The sequence below is a fragment of the Chrysemys picta genome, chromosome 19 (genome assembly GCF_011386835.1).
Source record: "Chrysemys picta bellii isolate R12L10 chromosome 19, ASM1138683v2, whole genome shotgun sequence".
Lineage (NCBI taxonomy): Eukaryota > Metazoa > Chordata > Testudines > Emydidae > Chrysemys > Chrysemys picta.
In genome coordinates, this window is record NC_088809.1 from 16,941,452 (window position 1) to 16,966,815 (window position 25,364).

At 39.3% G+C, this 25,364-nt stretch overlaps 1 protein-coding gene across 3 annotated transcripts in view; it reads left to right on the top strand.

The window, feature by feature from the left end:
* ANKFY1 (ankyrin repeat and FYVE domain containing 1) overlaps positions 1 to 25,364 on the top strand; it is a 54,187-nt gene that overhangs the window by 10,727 nt on the left and 18,096 nt on the right. For all 3 annotated transcript variants that reach the window (XM_005284382.5, XM_042857763.2, XM_005284383.5), the window contains exons 2-15: positions 1,324 to 1,516; positions 3,940 to 4,058; positions 8,274 to 8,409; positions 10,436 to 10,559; positions 12,521 to 12,670; positions 13,723 to 13,888; positions 16,683 to 16,887; positions 17,749 to 17,817; positions 18,882 to 19,081; positions 19,991 to 20,088; positions 20,471 to 20,696; positions 21,547 to 21,645; positions 23,537 to 23,690; positions 24,884 to 25,052. In XM_005284382.5, the coding sequence (XP_005284439.1) occupies positions 1,324 to 1,516; positions 3,940 to 4,058; positions 8,274 to 8,409; positions 10,436 to 10,559; positions 12,521 to 12,670; positions 13,723 to 13,888; positions 16,683 to 16,887; positions 17,749 to 17,817; positions 18,882 to 19,081; positions 19,991 to 20,088; positions 20,471 to 20,696; positions 21,547 to 21,645; positions 23,537 to 23,690; positions 24,884 to 25,052 (2,108 nt within the window). The remainder of the gene's footprint in view (positions 1 to 1,323; positions 1,517 to 3,939; positions 4,059 to 8,273; positions 8,410 to 10,435; positions 10,560 to 12,520; positions 12,671 to 13,722; positions 13,889 to 16,682; positions 16,888 to 17,748; positions 17,818 to 18,881; positions 19,082 to 19,990; positions 20,089 to 20,470; positions 20,697 to 21,546; positions 21,646 to 23,536; positions 23,691 to 24,883; positions 25,053 to 25,364) is intronic.

Below are 25,364 nucleotides of genomic sequence, written 5' to 3' on the forward strand. Positions count from 1 at the left end.
AAGGTGGAGGTAAGGTTGAAAAGAAGAGCATCTATGATGCAGGAAAGCAGAATATTCAAGTTATTTCAGTGGTGACCTCCCTTTCCACCTCCAAGATACAAGCTAGTGTGTTCGAAGGAAACTTCCTAAAGTTGGCCCAGGTTCATTAACAAGTGACCCACCTGTCTTTTCATTCATAAAAAGTAATGTTATCTTTAGCACAAGGATCATGGGGACCATTCAAGCCATGGTACTCTTGTTAAAAGCTATTTACATATTTGTGCAAAAATGTCAATATCTACATATTTGTCCATGCAAACTACTCTGAATGAAATGCTTTTGTAGCATCTTAAACTATAATTGGAGAAAACCTGAGTCATCTAATCTTCCCCTGCCAGTATGGGATGGATTGTGTCATTAGTTTTTTTTATATATTTGGTATATAATGTCTTTGCTAGCGCTTTGTCCAGATATGGACGATGCATAGTGGTCTTCTTAATTCCAGAAATAGCATACACTGTCTTAAAATCACATTAAAACAAAAATGGCCTTACCTAGAAACTTTCTGGATATAAGCTCTTTCACAATCTAACAATGTTTTGCACTGGCTGGGAGATGGGACTTCTGTTAAGTTTAATATAATAGTTGCCAGGCCAGGCAGGGATGAAAATTTTGGCCTTCTGTTTCTAGGTCATTAGGTGATGGTAACACTGGAGAAGTTTTAAAGTGGGATATATGTATCCTTTAGTGACTTATGATTTTGTGCAATACTCCCTGAACACGATTGATTGTGGGATCCTGGAGAGAGGTACTGTTGAGCCTTTTAGTCAGATATCCTGGTGAGTGCAGTAGAAACATCTAGATCTTTGGCTTTAGGGGTGGGAGACAAGGGGAAGGTTTGAACCACCAATCCACAGTACGGGAGAAGTGACCGAACTGAGCTTGTACTAATCCCAGTGCTCCACAAAGCAGAGCATCAAATTTTCAAAAATTCCAAATGTCTGCTTTTGCTTTGTCTGTAAAAGACGTGGATTTTTTTTGAAGCGTGTTAATCTTTGAGGATTTGTCGAATTAGTGTTTAAATTACTTAACTATGAATTTGGAAAGTGTTCCCGTTAAGCTGGTATAACACTGTAGGCGTTCACTCTAAGGGACAGGGTGTGACGGGTAAACTTTCATTTTTATGTGGCTGGTCAAATAGATAATGATTGAGCAAATTAAGGGGTCTAGATTTGCTGAAATATAAGTAGTAAATTGGGGGAGGGGATATCCACAGAATTGCCAAGAAGCATATCAAGGCTTGTTCAGCCTTTCAACTGAATTACATATTTGTCTGTTTTGCAGAGGAGGTGGCCAAGTTAGAGAAGCACTTAATGCTTCTCCGCCAGGAGTATGTAAAGCTGCAGAAGAAGCTAGCTGATACAGAGAGGAGATGTACTCTGTTGGCTGCCCAGTCTAACAAAGAGAATGCCAGTGACTCGTTCATCAGTCGACTTCTCACCATTGTAGCTGAGCTTTATGAACAGGAGCAATATAGGTAAGAAGTGCATCTTGGGAATAGAAGCAATATTGAGGAAACTCTAAATCTCTTCCTCACCAGCTATTTCAGATTCTGAGCTCTAAGGGGGAGGGACTGTCCTTCATTGTGTATTTGGTTAAAATCAAGTATAGTATCAGCCTGTCTGATGAATCTAATCAATCAGTTCTCTTCAAACATGGTATGCTTCAGGATAACTTAATGGGAAACGTACTGTGTGAAGTTTGATGCTGGTGTCTTATTTAGTTCAGATAACACCTGCTTATTTTTACAAAAGTGTTTTTAAAACCAACCATCTCTTTAGGCTTTTCTACATGGTGTAACAATGCAAGAGGAGTGTGATTTGTAAAGCGCTCTAACTCCCCACCCCCACTGACCTTGCTGGTGTCCTCTGGCCGTCTAAATGGTACCTAATCTGACTATTAATGTGAACCTTTTTTGAGGGGGCCAGCAGGATTTGCATGGGGCAATTGGAGCGCTTTACAAATCACATCCCTCTAGTGCGCTTTGCTGGCACTTTGTAGACAGTCCTTTATCTGACACTTGGATGATCCTGAAAGAGCAGTCCTTGTTCACTGTTTGTATTGGCAACATAGTGTAGAGCTAGACTTTTGTACTATTTCTGAAGTTATTGGAAATGAAACACAGCTTGGAGAATAAAACTGTATGCCTTGTTCCCTCTTTCAGGCTTTTTTTTTTCTTGGAACACCTCTTGTTCATTTTTGCATTTGTCATATTTCATGTGGAAATTGACTTCCATGGAATAAATATTCCCTGGAAAAAACAAGGCAATGGGAATGTTTCTCTGCTACTTATTTATGATAATGCAGTGATGATACAGATTTTAAAGTTTTTAAGGACCTGTGCAAGAGCTCAAGTCCTTCTGAATAGGAGTAACCAGGTCTTAAAGTGGAAGACCCTAGGTTTGGGTGAAATATGCGAATACATTTAAAAAAAAAAAAAAGCATTATCTTCTATTAATCTGAGTAGAAGTCTGTCACTTCCTAAAAGGAGAGGACCAGAAAAGGTTCTACATTTCATCTTTTTCTAGTGTGCAGGAAATCTGATTCTAAGCTGACTGTGTTCTGGCCATCCAGGTAATAAAATCTTGGACAGTGGTATGTGCCACTTCTAAGAAAAGATTACATTTGCCAGTACAGATTTAATGCAAAGTGCAGTATGGAAAATGGATTATGGAGTATGTGTTAAGGCCAGCTCTTAATAGTCTAACACTGTGCACTGAAAACTTTGAGCCAGGTAATTTTGACTTTATCAAGTAAGCAGTTGATTGTCTTAAAAACAAACAAAACACTACCACCTCTGCAAAAATGCACACAAGTGTCAGGAAAAAATCAATCTGTTTGGGGAACTAGTATAATAAATACTACTTTGCAAATTTGATTTTAATTTTTTTTTAACTTGTATCTTGCCATGTACAAATTTAATCAAGTGATAGCCAAAAGAGTTTGTATGAAAGCATTGATACACAAAAAAGAATCATAACCTAGATCTGCTCTGCTTTGAGTGAGGGTTTCCTAGCTGCTCCCCTCTTCCCCCCCCCCCCTTTTTTTTTTTTTTTTTTTTTTTTTTTTTTTTTTTTTTTTTAGGAATAGGGTAGTGGTCCAAATGTTAGACCCAAAAAGAAATGATTTCTTTTGGAAATAAGCATTTAAGTTCCCAAGGAAGGCTTTGTTAGGTTTGGGGTGGGGTGGGGAGTAGTGATGGTGAAGGTTAATTAAAGTATTGCTTTTGTTAGCGAGAACAAATGGATGAAAAATCCATGTTCAAGAACATAACACCTTAGCTATATGTTAGATGGTGAAAATGATCAGTCTGTGTACTGTTTCTGAATAAAAAGAATGCTCTGACTAAAAGTGATCCGTATGGGATCAGTGTTCCCTGACAGCGGCTGTACTGGAAATGGGGTATTTCTGGGTTTTTGCTTTCATACAGGTTGACTGCTCTATCAAATGTGCTTTGTTTATAGTCCTTTCAGTAATCTTTCCTGAAAGCCTGTGTGGCTGACTGCAACATAGTATTCTCTGGGCTGACTCTTGGGTCTCTACACTCCCCATCTCGTCAATTATTCATTTTGGTCTGTGCTGTATGAACTGCGTACTAGAGATATATATATTTTTTAAATGAATGTTAATCACAGGGCTTAGCTTGTATTTTCCTTGTGGCAATGACAGTTGGGTTACTCTTAAAAATATCTTACTTAACTAGTTGAAAGAATGAACCTAGCGTTTTGCATTAATATATTAATGCAAGAGGCTTCTACCGAATAGTAAACAATTCAGCCTAAATTTAGCTGCTTTAAATGTTTTTACCTTGTAGATATTTGTGACAGATGCAGAGTCCATAAGTGCCTAAGCACAGAGGGTTATGTTTGTATATATGTGTGCTTTTTTTCTTTCTATCAGTGATCTGAAGATAAAGGTTGGGGACAAGCACATCAGAGCTCACAAATTTGTGTTGGCAGCCCGCAGTGAGACTTGGAGTCTAGCCAACCTAGTGTCAACTGAGGAACTGGATCTGTCAGGTTAGTTGCTGCTTGTCGGTGTATGATGCTTTGAATGTCTTTGGAACAACTAATGAAAGGGCCCTTTGGGAAAAGGTTACATCTCCTCATTCAGAATACTACTCTGACTACAGAGAGTTTTCCATTAATTATGGAGCTTGGACTGTTTCTGTAACATGGTAACAGGCTTGCAAATTTAATGTTAGTCTAAATCAATAATCCACCCTCTCCATTTTAATGATATGGAAGTTAAGTGTGGTGTGGTTCACTCGCTTCCTTAATAGGGAGTTAAACATAGTGTAATAAGCAAAGCTGTCTGAAAGAGCCAGATTACTCCTTGCTTTAAGTATTCTATGAATCTAGCCTGCTTGATATCTTTGAGAAAATGTGCCCTGGCACATCCTCTTTCGAGACCTGTGGTCAAATAGCTTATCCAGGCTGCAAAAACAGCACCTACTGCTGAACCCAAATGGCTTGTGAATTTTTCTCTGAGAAGCACTCTCTACTTCTGGTAAAAAGGAATAGTCACAAATTGCCATTCACAATAACATTTCTGAGTTTAAAGCAGGATCTAGCAGGCTTTTCATTTCATGTGCTCGTACAGTGATGGGTACTACTTATCACTCTGAGAAAGTGGACATTGAAAACTTCCTCCTCTGTTTGCTCTGCTATCTGAACTAATATTGATCAAGTAAGTTTTTTAGTTGTTTCATCATAACACTAGAAACTTGTTTGACTGCCTCTTCATGCTGCTCAGTGACAGTGTTGCATGAAAGCACTCTTCAACACTAGTACAATCAATGCGAGTCTTGGAATTGCCAACTGACACAAGCTTTCTTAAATGTAGCTTTTTCATGATGAAAAAAGGCTGAGTAAGTAGTTTTCTTAACTTCTAGCTTACTAACTAGATGAAAATGTTGATTAAACTCTGTAGAGAACTGAAACTTAAGGGAAGGTTGGACAGTGTCCATTTCAAAAAGTGCAGGAGTTGATGTGGCTAGAATGATACCACATCTATTGAACTAGTCTTACCTGGTAAAGATAGTATCTTGGTTCAGGGATTGTACATCGTTCCTCTGTTCTGTTGCCATGGTGATCCCTGCTGGCTAGTTAAAAAAGTTTGTGCACCTCTTAACAAGATGACTTGGCCTCAACCTGACTTTAGTGGAAGAAAAGATCTTATCCTTTGAGCAAGAGCAGCTTGCAGATGGAAAGGGATGGAAAATTTAAAGTATGGCCTGTCAGTCTGCAAGACTAAACTTCCGGCACTGCTATCAAAGCCTTTGATTAATCATGAATCCTAGAAACAAGCCACACTTTGGGAAGAAGCAAGCCATAGCAAATCTTCTTCTTTGCAGAAGCTTCACTTCAGAAAAGTTCCCACACCTTCCTGCCATCCAAACAGCCCAAGAAATAAGTCAGAAGACATTACATAAACTGCTCTTCATGCCAGTTACTGTACCTCTGGTTGTGATAACCTTAGTGCTAGCATTACAAAGCTCCTGATGCGAAGTGTTAGGATAACTTGCATTAACACTTGATTGGGAAACCCTGAATTTAGTCACTGAGAGATGAAGGAATAGCCGTTTTATATCCTCATTTCAAGACTTGTACCATACAAATACTGAATATCCAGTTATCGTTAACATTTAAGTTGGGACTGTAGTAAAAGGAAGCTATTTCCCTCTGGACAAAGTAATCTTTATTAAAATTGTCTTGTCAATTGTACATGGTCATGATGCTCATTAGGACTATTTCACCTGAAGCTGGGTCACCTAGTGTATCTGTTAGTCTTTGAGAGTGAGACACAGACAGACATGCACCCAACTGTTAGATTTGAGACTAGTTTCACATGCACATTCCATTTCTGAGCATATTGGCTGTTTCATAAAAGCCTCCTGTAATTGACTAAATAGTACAGTTCCATAGTCCATATGGTAAAATATCTGTAAAACATAGTTTCTAAATATTGTTTAGGTTTCCCTCCTTTTGGAAAAGGAGACACTAAATGACAGTGGCCAAACTGAAGAGCTGTATAAAACTTGCTCTCTAGCTGCTTGCCGCGTTATAGCTTTATTGGTCCCAGGATGTTAGAGACAAGGTAGGTGAAGTAATACCTTTTCATGGACTAGTTTCTGTTGATGAGAGAGAAGCTTAGATCGTACACAGAGCTCTGTGTAAGCTCAGAAGCTGGTCCATGAAAAGATATTACCTCATCCACCTTGTGTCTTTAGCTACTTTAAAGTAGCTTGGCCTGTTCAGCTTGAGATGTTTACCTTCCTGTGCTGGCACAGAGTGCTGTTGCTTAGGGAGTCCTGTACCAGGTGGTATCTGGAAGAATAGTTAATGCATGGCCTGTAACTACTATTTGAGTCTACAGGATACATCTATTTAAAACATCCTAACAGTGTATACAAGCGAAGTATCGGGGATTCCCCTGCTTATGTCCAACAAACCTGATTTTAAAACATTTGCTTATTCAACAGAGAAGTACTTTAAGTGTCTTTTTTTTAAAAGCAACTCAGTTGATGGAATATTACTAATAGTATCTTTATTTTATTGCTCCAATTATGAGGGCATGCATGTTGCTACTCATCAAGCTCTTGTGTACACCTGTGTTAATGTCTTGTTATCAGGAGCAAGTTTAAACCTAGTTTGGACAGCTCCACATTAAACTCTTTAGAATAGGTAGCAATTTGCAGAGTTAGAAGAATTGATACCTCTGTCCTCTTGTGACAATGGGTTTCACTGGAGTATAGGAACTGTAAGAGTCCTGCAGACTTAAGAAATGTAAATCAAATGTCTTCTGCTAATCTAACCATTTGAAGTTAACTTAAAATATCTTGCCTTTCTCGATCACCTTTCCTATGGCAGGATCCCAAACAGCATTGCAAACTAGATATAAGAAAAGCTGGAGCCACCCTTGGGTGGTAATAAGCAGCTATTAATAGCATGCAGCAACACTATAGCACAGTATAGGGCAGGAAGAGTAACTTATACAAGTGAAATTGGCAGAAAGTAATTTTCCATGTTGGAATTTGACTAGGACGTCAGGGCTAATATCCCCTTTTAGAGAAGAGATGTTGGCTCTTGTGTGCAGTGAGGTCAACCACTGTGTTAATATGATAACTTCGAGCAAGAGTGTCACATAACATTGAGTTGGATCAGTACTAAGGAAGGAAGTGTGCCACCTTCTGACTTGCAAGAACACTGCTTACAGCACCATGGGTTTTCTTCGGTCATCATCAATCATCCAGTGATCCATTCCCTGTCGCTTAGTCCCAGCTTCTGTCACCTTAACAGTCAAATATGACTGACCGAGATCTGGAGGATGTTGTACTAGTGAGTGCAAATAACGTGTTTAAAAAATTTTTCTACAGTGGAAAAATATTTCATTGCATTCTTTTGCTAGGAGTTACCGTACAAGCATAAGTGTGAGACATTAACCTACAGGAAACATCTGAACTGGTTCAAACCGGTTCAAAGTAGTTGTTTGGCTACTGAACCATCATTTTAGGTTAGTGTTTGAACTGGAACCAAACTGCAGAGATAAGAAATATTGATGATTCCAACCAGAATTGAATCAGATTTAACCATTCGACTCCTTCATTCCAACTACAGTTTTCTTTGTTTTAGTACACTTGGTGTCATTCTTAGAACAGTAAGTTGCGCAAAGATCTTATGGTGTTAAGTCCCCCACTTATCCAGTATGTACGGGGGGGGTAAGCTCTGGTTTGAGCATTGGTCTGCTAAACCGAGGGTTGTGAGTTCAATCCTTAAGGGGGCCACTTAAGGATCTGGGGCAAAATCTGTACTTGGTCCTGCTAGTGAAGGCAGGGGGCTGGACTCAATGACCTTTCAGGGTCCCTTCCAGTTCTGAGATAGGTATATCTCCATATATTACATTACACTATTTTGTGCTGGGCCATAAAGCCCAGTCTGCAAAACTACACATTTTGGGGGGGTGGGAGCTAACTGGGTTTTGGTATATTTAGTGTGAATTTCAGGCACTGTATGTTCATCTTAACAGTGGGTAATGGACAGCAAGGTCCGGAAGGAGCATCCCCCATGTAACTGTTGACCTGCCTTTTCCCTGCTTAGTTGGAGGTCTGAGAGATGTCTCTCTTCTTTTAGAAACACTTGATTTGGTTGGTAAAATTACAGCTATTTCAATTGAACTGCAAATATTTGAGACTTAAGTAGCTTGGTTTTTCACCTTTTCACTTTTTTCACCAGATGCTGATCCTGAGGTGACTATGGCAATGCTGCGTTGGATCTACACAGATGAGCTAGAACTGAGAGAAGATGATGTATTCTTGACAGAACTGATGAAATTAGCTAATCGGTTTCAACTACAACTCCTCAGGGAAAGGCAAGTTGCAGTGACTATATTCAAGCTTCTAGAATGTTGTGACTGGGCTCTAATTAGCCGGGCTCTTGGAAATCTGCTAATTTGTGCTAATGTAAATAGCTGTTAAGTTGCATCCTATTGTTAGCAGATATTAACTCATGGGTTTGAGTTGAAGATGGAAGATACTATTTAAACTTTTTTAATTTGATTTTTTAATTCTAGAACAAGAATTTCAGCTGCTCATAAGCAGAAAAATCAAGCTTTGTCCTTGCACTGTTGCACAAGCCACTCCCTTGTGTAGTTCACTCTTTAATCCTGTATATCCCTCAACTCACCAATTACTCATAAACCCAGGCCCCGATGTGACAGGACTAGAAACAAAGCAAATCTGTTATAGTATTGACAAGAAATGACTTTTGAATTACTAGAAATAAAAGCTTCACTCTTCAGCTTTTTTCCCTCACCGTTCAGTGACTGGTTAAAATGAAAATGCAACCTTATCTATAGTAGCAATATATCTTGAACATATTGGCTATTTTAAATGCCAAATTTTGGCCATCCTCTTAATTTATAAATCGCATCAGATTTTTAAAACTAAAATGAATATTGCTAAATGACGTGCTTGGGGAGGATGGAGAGTAAGAGGGAGGCAGGGCAAAATGATCACAGGGATTAATGTTGTTCCTCACCCAGTCTTCCAAAGGGGAGAGAGATGAAATGACTCTAAAGGTCAGTAAATAAAGCATCCTCTTATTCTGGGCTTCTGTCAGTTATTGCTCAAATGGCCTCTCAATTTCTTCCTCTTTTTTTTTTTTTTTTTTTTTTTTAACCTGCCCGCAGTTGTTGGCAGCATTAAGTAGGGCTCTTAGCATAGTGTGAACACTTTCCTGGAAAACAGATCAGTCTCAATCCACAGGAACAAACTTCCCTGATCTAACTCCCAAGTAATATATTCACAAACTGCTGTTCGTACCTAGTGATCTTCCATTGCCTTTGGCCCAGTTACTGAGGGGTGCCTTAAGTCTAGCACTTAACCTCATTTTGGCACTTTTTCCTTCATTATGCCTAACAATGTCTAATTTTGGCTTGTAATCCTTTATTGTAGATTTCTTTTTCCTAGTACTAAAAAATCCAGTATTCTAACAATTATTATCCAGTGTCTTACTACAGCCTTTAGCAGAAATGCAGGTACTTTCCGGTGTCTTCTACTGTACTTCTCCATTTTGCTAGTTAAGCTTCCAGTAATTGATGGGAGGCAATGGTATAATTATACAAGTATGCTGATAACCATTAGTGGTGTGTCCAAAATAACTAGATCCCTTGACCATATGAAAGCTACTTTCAGTCTCCTTGACTTGTACAACATGCTGTTTTGTAAGTTTGTAGGCTTAGCAAAAATGAATGTTCTCATACACCCAAAGAGTGTGACAGGAATGATTGCTCCCCAAGGATGAAAGTCTTCACTTTCCTGTCTTCCACACATCTGCATTTTAGAGTACTTTTTACAGTGTTCGTTCATTCTTAAGCATGAAAGCTGGACAAGCTCCACTGAGTGTCAAACTTGGTGATAAGTTTCAGAGTGTTAATCTGTATCGGCAAAAAGAATGAATACTTGTGGCACCTTAGAGACTAACAAATTTATTTGAGGGTTTTAGCCCACAAAAACTTGGTGATGTGAGACTGTTGCAACTATTGTCCTTACAGGAGCAAATGTATTTCAGCCTACTTCAGTGGGAAGATTAGGGTGTCTTCCCTTACGTTGGAGGGAACTTTTTAATGTGCCGCTCTCTCCAGAGTGGTGTGAAATACACTATTACAGGAGTCTTTAGGTTGGTCAGTTTTATAAAGCCATTTCTGTTGAAGCTTTTTCTAAGGAGGCAGTTGTATAAATAATAAGCACTTGTATAGTACTGGTGAACATGACATTGCTTCACCACTGTTAGCATTCAGATGTTTCTGTAATTGAATGACCAGCTTTCATTGGAAATGGGAATCTGACCTTTCTTTCCTAAAAACTGATCCAAACTCCATTTCTTCATTCTGGCAGGTGTGAAAAAGGAGTCATGTCACTAGTAAACGTCAGGAACTGCATTCGTTTCTATCAGACTGCAGAGGAGCTAAATGCTAGCACTTTATTGAACTACTGTGCTGAAATAATAGCTAGTCACTGGGTAAGTACTGTAATAGAAGGGGCATGGGAAAGAGTAGCCTGCAGGCTGAAACTTTGAAAAGATTTAAACTTTAGATTTAGTGTTGGATTGTATTGAAACATAGCACTTTCAAACTTCAGAATCCCATTAAATGCTAGTATTGTGTGTTAATGGATCTAAACCCACGCTGTTTTAAGAATTGCTTTTCTGTCCCAGAAGAGAGTGCCTGTTCCATCACATCCAGTGTCTTCCTGGAACAGGCATACCTTGTGAGGGAGAAGGGGAAGAGAGGAGATGGGACCTTCTTCGTGTCTTTGTTTTTCAACCCAACCTCTCCCCTGAAAGCTTGCCCACTTGTAGAAAGCAACCCAAACCATTCTTTGAATTTTTCATCTTCCTGTGTCTGTTTCCTTCTAGGATCAAAGTACCAAAACACTGAAACTGATTTAGTAGAAATGCAAATATGGCAAGAAGTTAGCTACTGAATCTTGCTGGAAAGCCATTTCAGTTTTCAGCCAAGTTTAATGGGTTCCACTAGTTCAGACAGCTATCAGTATAGCTAATTTTGAACAGTCTGAAGTTTCCACATCACTGGACTGTGGACAATTTGGGATTCTTGCCTTTACACAAACAAATTTCCCCTCTTAAAATTGCCATCAGAAGTAGTAGCTAAACCATGAAAAGCTACGTACTTAGCTTCCAATTCCTTTTCCGGCACAGGAGTAATAGGAAATCTTGCATTTTTGATATAAAAACTTTTTTCTCTCCAAGGGGAGATTATGAAAGTTTGTCTAACCAAGTGATAAAGGATTGTTCATAACGAAGTCTGTCTCTTCTCTAACAGCAGGCTCCTATGTTAGGGATTTATAAGACTTACACTGAAGGTTACTGTAACTTCTGGAAATCAGATTTATTGGGATTTTATCTTCTGTCCAAAAATACCATCAATGGTGACTGTATTTTTGGCAGAGGCTCATCTTCACTACCTTAGATGCTGAAGGCTTTTGTATTTAACCACATAGTGCAGCTGTTGGCAGCATTTATGGGCTAGAAACAGTAAAGAGGAACTCTTGATACCCTACTGTCATCTGAACTTCAGGGTGGCACTTCATCCTAGAACACACCAGGCAGCTCACTATTACTTTCCAAAAGTGAACTGTTCACCTCTGCTTTCAAGTAAATAGACTTGCTCATAAATCCTGAGGACAGGATCCAAACCTCTCTGTGAAAACCATCCTTCTTCATTGGCCAAATGGACCTGTGTCTAGAATAGTCCCAGTTACTAGAAAGACCCTTCTGGTATTCCAGTATTTAGATTTCGGGGAATACGCTTTCTCCAAATATTAAATAAATAAATATCGCTCCTTTTCTGTATCTTCTTTAAAACACTCCTTGCTTCTACAATTGTGGGAGTTGATGGAAAGTGTCAAGTATCAAACTGTGCTAAACTAGATAGGTGTGCAAAGACTGTTTTAAGCAGACCAACTTTTTGGAGGAAGGTCTCAAGTAACAACTGTGGAACTCTTACTAGTTCAATCTGTAATATCTTTGTCCTTTTTTATGACATCCCCTTTATCTCTCCTCAGGAGGAGGATGTAAAAATGCATTTTTGGGGTGCCTCTTGTAAATATGGAAATTTAAGCAACTTCCATTAGAACTAAAAGTTGAAATTTCAGAGTAGGTAGATGTAAAATGAGAATATTCACAACTATCTCTTCCCAGACTTACTGAAAGACTTGTTGGATTACCACTGGGTGGCAGAAATCTGCTAGGACAGTTCCTGTGGGCTCTTTGTACATGTCACACACCTCTCCAAAGCAGAGCCAAATGGAGCCTTTGAATCCGTTATCTTCAGTGTTCCATACTCAACGTTACTTCGCTGAAGGGCAAACAACCAAAACTCCATTTAATATGAACAAAAAGTACAAGTATCAATATGGAAACAAACCAATTTCACTTTGATTTCTTCTTGTTACTCACAGGATGACTTGCGGAAAGAAGACTTCAGCAGTATGAGTGCTCAGCTGTTGTATAAAATGTTCAAATCCAAGACTGAATATCCTTTGCATAAAGCTATTAAAGTGGAGAGAGAAGATGTTGTTTTCCTGTATCTTATTGAAATGGATTCACAGGTATGATGAGCTTTACTGTATCTATCTGAAATGGAGTGAACTAGACACATTTTTCTTTACTTTGATGCTAGGTATGTGCTTGGGCACTTTAACAGTCAATTTGACTTACTCAGGCTGACAAATGTAGGGCTGAAGAGTGACATACTGTGAAGGAAATCCTACAAGTTAAAGAAAAAACATATATTGAGACTTTGTTTAGAAAGCACATAATGTTTAGCTACCTATCTCAAAAGGTACTGAATTCACTAGTTAATGTTTGCAAAGTGCTGTATAAAAATACCATGTATTAATAGGAATGAGGATGGAGTATGGCTTGTCTGGTATGATGATTCAAGCTACAGTTGTTGAAATTACATCCATGGATAAAACCAGTATAAATCCAGTACCTTTAATATCCTTTACACAGTAATATAAATTGTATTTTTCTTGCCATTAGGAATATGGTGCTAATGTCACCCTTTTTTAGTTAAATGCTCAGTTCCTTTCTATTGTATATTTGCCACTTTCTTTGAAACAACTACATCTGAAGAAATAACATACTGCTAAGTCTCTCTTTTGAAGTCACAAATATTAGTTTCCTTATCTGATTCAGATCCAATATAAACATATGACTTGAGAGCTGTTGAGAATCTATTTCAGTATCTCCACTTACACAACTCTGACAGTAGAGAATCCCTGATGGATAGATTCTGCCTTCTCATAAACATTGAAGACCAAATTTCCCAACTAATTAATTGTTTCATAACAAACTTCAGGATCAGCTTTCCAGTTAGAGAGAACTTGCTCTTGGATGTACTTGCTCTTTAATTCAGTCTCAAGATATAGTCCCTTTGTTTACTCTGTGTATGTAAGACAAGTCTCTAAAGAGATTTAATTAGCTATAGTACTAGCATTGAAACTTTTCTTTAACAGTAGGTCATAGTTAACCAATATGTAACTTAAAGCTGCATATTGGTTGAGTGCTCCCTTGCATATATTTAATGTCAACCCACTAAATTGTGGTTGTGTTGGTTTTGTGTGTGGTTGTTTTTTTTTTTTTTTTTTTTTTGTAGCTGCCTGGGAAGCTCAATGAACTGGATCACAATGGAGACCTTGCTTTAGATTTAGCCCTCTCTCGAAGATTGGAAAGTATTGCAACAACATTAGTCAATTACAAAGCTGATGTGGATATGGTGGACAACAAAGGCTGGAGTCTGTTACACAAAGCCATCCAAAGAGGTAAGGATATTGAATACAAAAGTTACCATTACAGTATAGGATAACTTGCTTTTGCAACTTTCATCCAGTAGGAAGTATATCCTAATTGAGACTGGTTTTATGCATCTCTTCATATCTTCTGCCAATGACTCAATTTTAGTTTCAAAAATTGCTTCACAAAAGGAGACTGTTGAAGCCCCAGGTTTAGGTTCATATAAATGTATTACCATGAATAGAAATGACTGCGTTAAGCTTCATGAAAAGGATTCTCTTTGGAAGTAAATGCTAGCTTGCTGGGTTGGCAACTGAAATGAATCTGCTAGTTTCTCTCATAGGAACTATGTCAGTGTTGTCCTAGTTCAAGGTGAATAAAATTGGGGGGAGAGGGGAGAATTCAGAACATGGATGTTTGAATCCTAGTTCCATTTAATGGAGGAGTGATACTCTGTGCCTAATAAGTCGTTTAGACTGGCTAAAACCTCAGTAGCTCATACAGATGTCTAGGAGAGGGTGAGCAGAGAGAATTTCTCTTCCCTCTTTTTCCTTCAGGGTTGCAAGGAGTGTAGTAGCTATTTGTACAGTAGCGAGTTAGTTAATAGGGAGAGTAGTTTCTCACCCTTCCTGCAGACAGTAGTCCTCCCTATCAGCTGGTTGGAGGAGGACCCTAGTCTTTCATGACAGTCAATAGTAGGTAGATGTCTGTGTAGGTGACTGACTTTTTTTTCTCCAAGTTCCAGTGGGCAATAAAACCTCATTGGTACTTAACTCAATTACTGCACTTGGAAACTCTTGAGCTGCTATCAACACAAGAGAAGGAAAGCGGATACATGTGAGGATTCACAGAACCCAATAGGAAATAGTTGCCATGGCAGTAATGCTCAGGAGGCTTAAGAACGGAGAAACACCTTCTTGGCTTACATCTTTCCCTGACCAGAGAGGGCTGCATGAATCTCTGGTATAAACCCTAGTGGCCTCATTGTATGTTACGTAGTCTTTTGTTGTAGGCATTTATTTCTTTGCTCTGACCGGCTGCAGTAGAATGCTGCTGTTGCTGCTTGCATGCACACATGGTGAACAATAAATTAATGCTTCTCACAGGGACGTTTCTCAGTATTCATACAAACAGCTTATTTACATTTGAAGTAGTTTAGGAGCTCAAACTTCCTTCATTAGCCTTAGGTTAATTGCAGGTAGTCACACTAACTCTCTACCAGTAAAGTACAGGATGGGGGGCAGGCATGATCCTAGGAAATACTAAGCATGCAAGTGCAAGGGAGCTGATTACACTCAACTCCCACTGCCAAGGCTAAGCCTTCTAGGAACTGGCTTTATCTGTGTGAAGGTTGCATTTAATAAAACCATGGAAACCTTGCAGAAGGGCAACCCTCAAGGGCTTCACCACTGTCAAACATCTTAATTTAGCCTTTAAACATGATTACTTCAGTTATAGTTTCTTGTCAGTTACTTTGAAATTGATCTTTCAAAGTCTTTCAGATAACTACATCCTGGTACTTGAAGATGCAATCAAGTAGTTTACTGTTTGACATCTCCATTGTATTCTGGGGGAACAGACTGTAGAGTCAAACCAATGATCTGACTTTATAGTACTTCCAGGATCAGCCCAATTTCTCCTGACTGAGGGAAGTTCTTCAGATTCCTGAAAAATTACACTTTTCATGGGACTCTCTATAGAGAGCATACAAAGCTGCATGCTGATAATGTATGATTCACTGCCATATCAAAACTGTTACCTGTAAACTGGGAGGCCTTTTAAATTTTTTTTCCTCTGCGTTCTCCAAGGTTGCACTTCGAAAGACCAGTAACTTATGGAAGTACAGTACATTCTTGTACTTAACCAGGGATGGCCGGGGAAGGAAGGATGGCTTTAAGGCACTGGACTGGGACCTAGCATTTATGGGTCAATTCCCAGGTCTCCCATAGATGCTTCATCTCGCTGTAAAATGGGGAGAATACGACTCTCCTCTGGCTTGTCTGGGTAGACTTTAGAGCCTTTGAGGGGCAGGAAATGTCTCTTAAAATGTTGATGTACAGTACCTACCATGATAGGGCCCTGATTTCTGTAGGCACTAGTGTAATGTAAATATCTCTAAAAAAAATAACTATAGCAATGGCATAAGCTGTTCCACATACCCAGACCCTCTTGTTTAGTAACATGATGGTTGCGACCCCTGACATCTGTTGATGTCACCCAGGCTGATAGCTTCTGAACTAGAGGGAAGTTTGAACCAAAATGACCTATAGGTATAGCCTCTGTCATACAGACTTACACTCTGAAAAGCTTAAGAATAGTTAGAATGAGACTTTCCTACTACTTTATAGAACCAGCTTTAACTTGTGTAAACAAGCTCCTATCTGTTGCTATTGTCCTATGACTCTGTAAAGGCTCTAGTCCCATAGCAGGACAACAGGGAGAACCTTTTCCCTAACTGAAAAGCTACAGTTTTGGCATAGGGACTAAAGAACTCACTCCGGTATGCTTTAAAATATTTTAGCCAAGTACTTCCATCCTAGCTCAAACAGAGTTAAGTTAATCTTTAAATAGCAAACACTGGCTTTCTAAGGAAGCCCATTAATAAGGGGGAAATGTATCTTTTGGAGGGGCCAGCCTGACATAAGCTTTATGGTGTACATTGCAGCTGTTGGCTTCTAGCAGGGAGGAACTTAATATCGACCAACACTTGTATAAGAATGCATTTCATGATGCCTATGGAACTAACTGAAAACAGCCTATGTAGAGCATATAACAAATCTTAAAATCAGATGTGTAATCTCTTCCTTTTGCACATCCCAAAAGGAGATAAGTTTTCTGCCAATTTTCTCATTAAAAATGGTGCCCGTGTGAATGCTGCTACACTGGGAGACCAGGAGACTCCTCTACACCTTGTTGCATCGTACAGCCCCAAGAAGCACTTGCCAGATGTGATGTCAGAGATGGCACAGATTGCAGAGTCCCTCTTACAGGCTGGAGCCAATCCAAACATGCAAGACTGCAAAGGAAGGTGAATATATTGGTAGCAATGTCTAGCTTTGGTAACCACTTCTATCTAATCAGTGTGCTGCAACTTATTCAGAAGTCTCTGTACCGTCATGGGAGTAGACAAAGATGTCTCAAACCAAAAAATCAAGCTAGATTATTTCAATGGGAGACCTGCAAATACCTTCATTTTAACTTGCAGCCAGTGGTATTTTAGTAAATGGCATTCTTCTGTCAGGCATTACTGTACTGAAGGCAATGCCTTGGAAATGAGGTGGAGGGAACCGGCTGGTGAAATACATGGAGAACAATTGTACGCTTTACTGATCAGCAATATATAGTTAAGCAATGGAAATAAGAGGGGAGACATCACAGCCAACAGTTGTCACAAAGTGTTGGAATCCCCTGGATAGCAAGCTAAGATGACACAGAGTTTTTGCTAGATACTCTAGACACAGCCACACTTGAGTCCCATATACAAAACATTTTGAAACTTTCATTGTATTTTTTTTTTTTTTTTTTTTTTTTGGTAGAGTAACAAATGTCATATCGAAGAAAAGTAGTAGGCTGTGGAATGTGCAAGACTGCTAGATCTGAGTGATCTACCATTGGGAGAAGTTAAATCTTTAGGGTGCTGCTTAAGATTTACATAGAGCTAAACTGTTTGGGTCTGCACCAGTCCAAACAGGCTTCTGGTGTCCCCCCCCGTTTCTGTTGACAGATTTGTACTTGGCCTTTGCTCCTCCACCACCTGCCCACTGACTGTCAAAGTCTGACCTGAGTCTCAACTTGTATGGGAATGTAAAATGAAATCTCGATGTCAGAAAAATGTCTTTCACCAGCTTGCAACTACTTCCTAATTGTAATTGACTCTCTCTCTCTGCAGGACCCCATTACATGCATCAATTGTTGTTAGGAATGATCCTGTATTCAGTCAGCTTCTCCAGTGCAAACAGTAAGTCTCGTTTTTTAATTTGAATACAGTATTCCAAAACACAGCGTACAGTGGAGAGGAATGTATAGCTGTAAGCTAGTTCTTTTGTTAAACAATAATCCTAGCCACTCAGCATTCCTCAGCTGCTAGATTCTGTGGATGTAACATCGTGTAAGTCTGCATGAAGTAGTGTGTCCTATGTCACCTTGGTTCTATTTCTAGCTTTGCTGCTGGGTGACCTTGGGCAAGTCACTTCACCTTTTCTGTGCCTCCATTTTTCCCTGCTGTAAAAATGGGGATACTGTTACTGACCTCCTTTTTGGAAAGCATTATGGAGGTCTACTGATGAAAAGAGCTATGTAAGAGCTAGCTATTAGATTTTCACATGAAAACTTGTATTGCTGAGGAAGCTGGTCTTCTGGCTTGGTATAGATGAGGCAAAAGACCCCTTTTTCCTCCCCCCGCCCCATGCTACCTTAGTTTGCAAGGAAGTGAAGTGCACAGCAATGTCTTTGGGGGTAGGTAAAATAAAGCAGTACTACTCTGAACTAGAATTGCAAAATGGATGAGCAATTATCAGGCTCCTGAAATAGCTAGTCTGAAATACTTCTTGGATCCAGTTCAACTCTATGGGGAGTGACTCCCATTAACCTTCTTGGGAGATGAATAAGGCACTTCAGATGCCTTAGGGAGAGCAATCCCTTCGTGCATGCGCTAGGTAAAATGTGTACGTACATGTGTATAGAATCTACAACTGAGAGTCTTTAGTGCTATATCTCCAACAGAAACTTGCCTCTTTTAAGTGACTATCTTAGAGTGGTCATAAGACAAGCTTCACTACAGCCTCAGAATTTTCTTCCCTTGTGGGTTTAACTTCACCATTGGGTTTAAAGGCCTATAAATACAGATCTAAGGAATAGTGGTCTTAGTAAGACCTTAGCAGTTGTGTTCATAGAACTATGTAATGGTGATTCTTTTTAATGGAGTCTTGCTTATCAGATTCTTGGAAGGTGTTCCTTGGTGCAGGGGTTTTTTAAGAGGCACAAATAAGGGGCTATCTAAAAATCTAACTTTTTATTTGTTAGATTAGACTTAGAATTGAAGGATCATGAGGGAAGCACAGCTCTGTGGCTTGCAGTTCAGTATATCAAAGTGTCTTCTGACCTGTCCATAAATCCTTTTGACGATGTCCCTGTTGTAAATGGAACCTCCTTTGATGACAATAGCTTTGCAGCAAGACTAATTCAGCGAGGCAGCAATACAGATGCACCTGACACAGTAACAGGTAAAACAGAGGTTTGTATTCATATTTAGGCAAAAGGTTTGCATGACAAGGTCACAAATGTAGAAATTTGGCATAAAAGCTCATTTAATAAGAACATAATGACCCCATTGGGTCAGACCAAAGGTCCATCCTATCTTCTGACAGTGGCTAGTGCCAGGTGCCCCAGAGGGAATGAACAGAACGGGTGATCATCATGTGATTCATCCAGTTGCTGATTCCCAGTTTCTGGCAAACCAGAGGCTAGGGACACCGTTCCTGGCTAATAGCCATTGATGGACCTAGCCTACATGAATTCATCTGTCATCTTGCTTCAAAGTAAGGTGGGTGGGTGTGGTGATGGTTTTTGGTTTTTTGTTCTACTGAGGTCTGAACTGCCACTGGCCCTATTTTTGTTACCTTAACAGGATAGAATTGGTCCAAAATCACTGTGCCTTCCAAGTCTATCCTCCTAAGGACTCTGAACCTTACTATATATTGTCTAGCATTCTGACTCATAGCTGCACATGTAACCTAAAATAACTTAAAACATAAATGGCTAAATGAACTCCTTTCAAAATTATGTATACTCTCCCTGATGAGAATTACAGATGCTGTCACGGGGGGTGGAGGAGGCTTATAGAATGGGTGGAAAATCCTGAGGCTTTCTGTGAAGTCAGGAATATTCCATGCTGTTCAAGTCCTGGAGTTGTCCTCCCTTCCTTTCCAAAATGTGTGGCTTATTCTGTGGTGATATGAAATGTAATGTTGAAGGGGCTGATCAGACATGCCTATCGTTCAATAAGCAGCATCTCTGCTACTGGTCTTTCGAGTTCTAAATCTCTTGGGGAAGGATACTAGATGTTTCAAATTATAACTTTAAATCGGTGGATAGTACTTTAACTCTGCATGCATTTTCATATTGCCTTTTAGGAAATTGCTTATTGCAGAGAGCAGCTGGAGCAGAAAATGAGGCAGCTGCTCTCTTCCTGGCAACCCATGGGGCAAAAGTGAACCATAGAAACAAATGGGTAAGAAGTTAGGGTTGTTTTATATTGCGATAAACCGAATCCAGGTATAACTAACCCCACCAAACGCGCTTTTTTCCTGCCCATTGATGAAAATCTCTAATGCTAGAGTGGTGGTGACCATATTATGGTGAACAGATAATTGTTCTCTGTTCCCATGGCATTACATCCTGCAGTGATGTGTTAACACTTATCTCCCAATGATGCCTGTATCAGTCCATGTTTAGAAATGCTGATGCTGAAATTCAGTTAAAAATAGGCTAGCTGAGCATAGTGTTTACTAGTACACAATAAACAAAAACCGTCTTGGAGGCTGCTATACACCACTCTAATTGGGGGGCTTCCTGGTTTTTCGGAACACCTAAACTTTTAATTTCTGTTAAAGGGAGAAACTCCATTGCATACATCTTGTCGGCATGGCCTATCAAACCTTACGGCAGAGCTTCTGCAACAAGGAGCCAATCCGAATATCCAGACTGAAGAAGCAGTGCCTAGTCAGAAGGATGCATCCTCACCACCTGCATCAGAGAATGTGTATCTGCAAACTCCCCTTCATATGGCTATAGCATATAACCACCCTGATGTGGTATCAGTCATACTGGAGCAAAAAGGTAGGCTTTTGTTCAAGCTGTATCACTACTACTGGATGGCGTGATTACACAACTTTCATACCATGGCAAGCTATGTATCGTATGAGTCTTATCTGTCTCCCATAGACTGAGTTAGATTTAGATTTACTCTTTTCCAAGAGTAACTTCTCAGTTGCTTGTTTAGCACAAGCTGAGACTCTGGAACATTTTTCTAGTTCTGCATTCTTCCATAATTTAATCTACTCCCCTGATGTGTAAAGGCAGTGCCAGTATAGATCTGTAGTCTTAGAGGCTGGACTTAGAATGGGGGAGGCACAAGACACTCTCACACAAATACTAACTCCTTCAGTTTCTTTCTAGCCCTGTGTTTCAGACTGACAATAGAAAATTGTAAACTCTTATCACTAAGGAAAAAATATTCAGTTTAGGTGGATGGCAGGACTCAAGCCTAGGATCTTTGTAACCACTTATCCATCCACTGTCCTTATGTCTAGATGTCTAATTGCAGCAAATACATGATATTTCTGCTCTTCCTTGGAAGGCAGGACTTGATTAAAATCCTGGAAAGTTATTGATGTGTGTGTGTGTGTGTATATATATATATAATATGTATGTAAAAAATTTTTTATATATATTATGGGTGAAGGCTGTCTAGCATTGAGCCGTGCCAACAAATTTCCCTTAAACATCCTAAGAGCTACATAAAGTGGAGAAAATTAACGCTTCCAAAAAGTGACATGGTCATTTGGGTTTATTGAAATCCAAGTATAATAAACAGGTTTTGAGATCGCATTTTCAAGGTAACATTGATGCTTAGAATTACAGGAACACTTGTTTAACATTTGGTTAATTCTATGGTGTTGTCTTTCAGCTAATGCCCTTCATGCTACCAACAACTTGCAAATCATTCCTGACTTCAGTCTCAAGGACTCCAGAGACCAGACCGTATTGGGACTAGCATTATGGACTGGTAAGGGTTTATAAATTCTTAGTCTGTGTAGGGAAAACAGTTGTGAAAGACTTAGTGTGCATCCTACACACAAGTCAGGAGGGGAACCATATTGAACATCACTTTTTTCTGTTTATGGAACTACTGTATAGTCAAGGCTCTCTGTGTTTTTGTTTAAAATTAAAAGTGGGTAGAAAGGTTCAAAACATTTCACTTTTCTGAGTAAGTATCAGGGTTAACATTGGGACAAGAAGACAGAAAAAACAAATAGAGAACGAAGTGCTGAAAGTAAAAGCAGTTTAGTGCTTCGGTTTAATTCTTGAACTGATCATTAACCGTATGTGTACACATGCATGGATATCTTGCACTACACTGCCTTTTATGTAACAGACAGCCTTGCATTTACACTTACGCTAACCTAATTTATTAAGGGGAATAAACCTATTGGGTTTTCTTAAAATAAGAAGTATGGTCATTTACTTGAGTGGCCCAAAATTTGGGTGAAAAATCAGTAACATTACTGTCCAACTCAGGCTTCAGAGACTTAAAGTATGTCCTTCAGGTTTTTTAGAAACCTTGTTAAACTAGAGGAAATAAAATCTTAATTAATCAGGGGGACTAATGGAAATTCACTGTAGTTCTCTGAACTTTGCACATGGAACACTTAGGGTTCAGTTTTTTTTTATAGCCACTTTTTTAAAGCCTTGTATCTACTTTGTGACAGATTTGTCTTTTGGATTGCTTAATACACTGAGAATAATGAGCCAGCAGATAGAAAGACTATATAGTGTTCTACATGTAAAAGGAAAATTTACCCTTTCCTCAATCTAGGGGTGGGGATATGTTCCTTTCCCTATTTCTCCAAAGTTACTTTCCACTTAAATGACTCAGACAAGTCATAACTCCTTGCTCTGACACTTGTATCTAGCCATCACTTAGTTTGTGTGGCCTCCATGTACTGTAGGATCGCTTTCTGGCTGTGTAAGTGAGATCTGAACTTTATGAAAGACAAGCCAGTATGCTTAATTTTCCTTGCAGTCAGACATTTTGGTACACAGCTACTTCAGATCCATGTAATAGCTGGGAGATTTATGCATTCTATTGTCCTATTTTGGATCAGTTTAATTATCTTAAAAGCAAAAGGGTGATTGAATCTTATGGCTATGTATCTTTATTCTAGCTTGGCATTTTTAAGTGCAGTTCTGGAACTATGGCAATGCGATAGGTTAGGCACCTAAATACTATAGAGATGGACACTTAGGATTAGATGAGTGCCAAAGACGAAATGTCAGTAAGATGTAAAGCTGGTGCACTAACGTGTTAGCCAAATTCAAATCCTGTCTTCAGTTAGAAGAGGAAAAACAGTGGTCTCATTCTAGCTACATTTTTATGCACAACACAAATCCATTGCAGTTCAGCAGTTGTCACACTGATCAGGAGAGGCCTAGCGTTAGACTAGCCATGGTGATGATGGTCAAGCTAAAGAAGTATCAGAGCAATGCTGGAAGCCACTGTGCTATGCCTGGCTCCAAGTGTTCTAATCTTAATGAATACTAAATCCACTTTCCATTTAAGACTGACAAACAACCTTAAACAGGGGCATTAGCAGTGTGGCTGGTGGAAAAAATTAACCACCTCACCTACTTGTGAAGATAATTGTACTAATGTTAAAATTAGCTAGTGATGGTTTACAGGTAGAGACTGAGATTTTTACCTATTGCTTTATATCAAAATGTATTTAAAGATCGTTACTTCAATTTGAAGCAACTTGAAAGTTTTAGGTTAACTTTTTCAGTATATTAAAAACGGAAAGGCTTTGATAGTAATGTCTTCATGAGTAAAACTTTACAGAGGATCCTTATTGTAACTCCGTTTCTGAAGGGATAAATATTAACAAGTTGTCACTTCGCAGGCATGCACACCATAGCAGCTCAGCTACTTGGGTCTGGTGCATCCATCAATGACACCATGTCAGACGGACAGACTCTGTTACATATGGCAATACAGAGACAGGATAGCAAGAGTGCTCTCTTCTTGCTGGAACATCAAGCAGATATAAATGTCAGGTAAGTGTGTGTGGTTTTTGTGTGTGGTGGGGTGTGTATCAGTTGCTGTAGCTCTGAATTGGAAGAATACATAGGAAAAGTGGTTGACTTAAACTGCCTCTAAATGAACAGCTCAAGAGTTAAAGTGCCTAATTCTTGATCTCAAATCAAAGATATTGGGAGGGATATAACTTGTCCCAAAATGAGTTTTTAATTATGGTTGATGGACCACCTACAAAGTTGGTAACACACATACTATCTTCTATCCATGTCAGATTTCCTACAGATAGCAAAGGGAGGCTTGCCCAAAGATCAAGGGTTAGAACATGGCCCTAGCAGTAACTCAACTTTTTAGTTACTATTGGTGTTTGTATTCTGAATCACTCAGCGTAGTGGTATGGGGAGGGAGTGACATGAAATTCTTTCAGTGCTAGATCTGCTCTCTTTTGAAACTTGTCTTTTATAGGTGCCCAGGTCTAGTAACTTTACAAAATCATGTGCATCCTTAAATCTGAGAATCCAATTTTCAGCAATAGGTTTCAAAATTCTCACCCCAGTAAGAGGAATGGAAGCACCTCAGGTCTTTAGAGCTGCTGTTGTCTGCAGACTCAAAGATAGCTTAGCATTGGTTTACACTTGATTCATCCTTGGAAGGCATTCTTCCAAATATTATGGCTAGAAACATAAAATTAAATGTAATAACACCTCATTGGTGGGAGCCAGTCAATAGGCTGAGTGACACCGTTGGACTAATGCCAAACCTCCCTGTCATAGTCCATTGCCTCTAGTTCACCTTTGCTCTGAAGTAGTGGTTCATTATGGATGACTTCATGCTCCTCCCTGGCAGTAACTGCCCTAAAAAGCCATCTTTGGTTTCAACAGATGTTACCTAATTGCACCGGAAACAGACATGCTGAACCGCATCTTGATGCTGTCCATTAATACAGCAGCTTTAACCTTATGGCAGTGTTAACTGTTGGAGGAAAAATAGAAACAAAAAGACACATTAAGCTTGTGGCTAGTGACTAAATGTGGTGACGTGCCCGTCCAACGTGTCTTATACGAGACACTCTTTCTAACCAAGGAGTTTAAAACCCAAGTATATGAATCAAGAGCTGATACTGATTGGTCTGCCAATAGATCACTGCAACAGAAGCTCTCTTTTTAATGAGGTGACAACAATAGACCTTATACAGCAACTGTACATATTACAGAACTCAGGATGGAGAGACTGCTCTTCAGCTAGCTATAAAAAACCAGCTTCCGCTTGTGGTTGATGCTATTTGTACCAGAGGGGCAGACATGTCCGTGCCAGATGAGAAAGGGAATCCTCCGCTATGGCTTGCCCTGGAAAATAATTTGGAAGATATTGCATCGACTCTGGTAAGACTAGCATTTTCACTGTACCCTTCAATTTTTTAGTTTGTCAGATTTTGTGGCTCACTAATAATCAAATGCTATGGAGAAGCCAAATTAATTTCTCCTACGCTAATGATGTAGGAATCAATAGCAACATGGGCTTCTGTAGCATTGTCAAATCTGGTACCAGTCTACCATATCCAAAGTGGGCTTTTAAACTTTTTTTTGGAAGACTTCTTTAAACTCTTGTGTGGCTTTTTTTTTTTTTTTTTTCCTAGTGAAAACTTAAATGCTCCCCGCCAACACACACTTCCCAGTGCAGTTTTTAAACTTTCA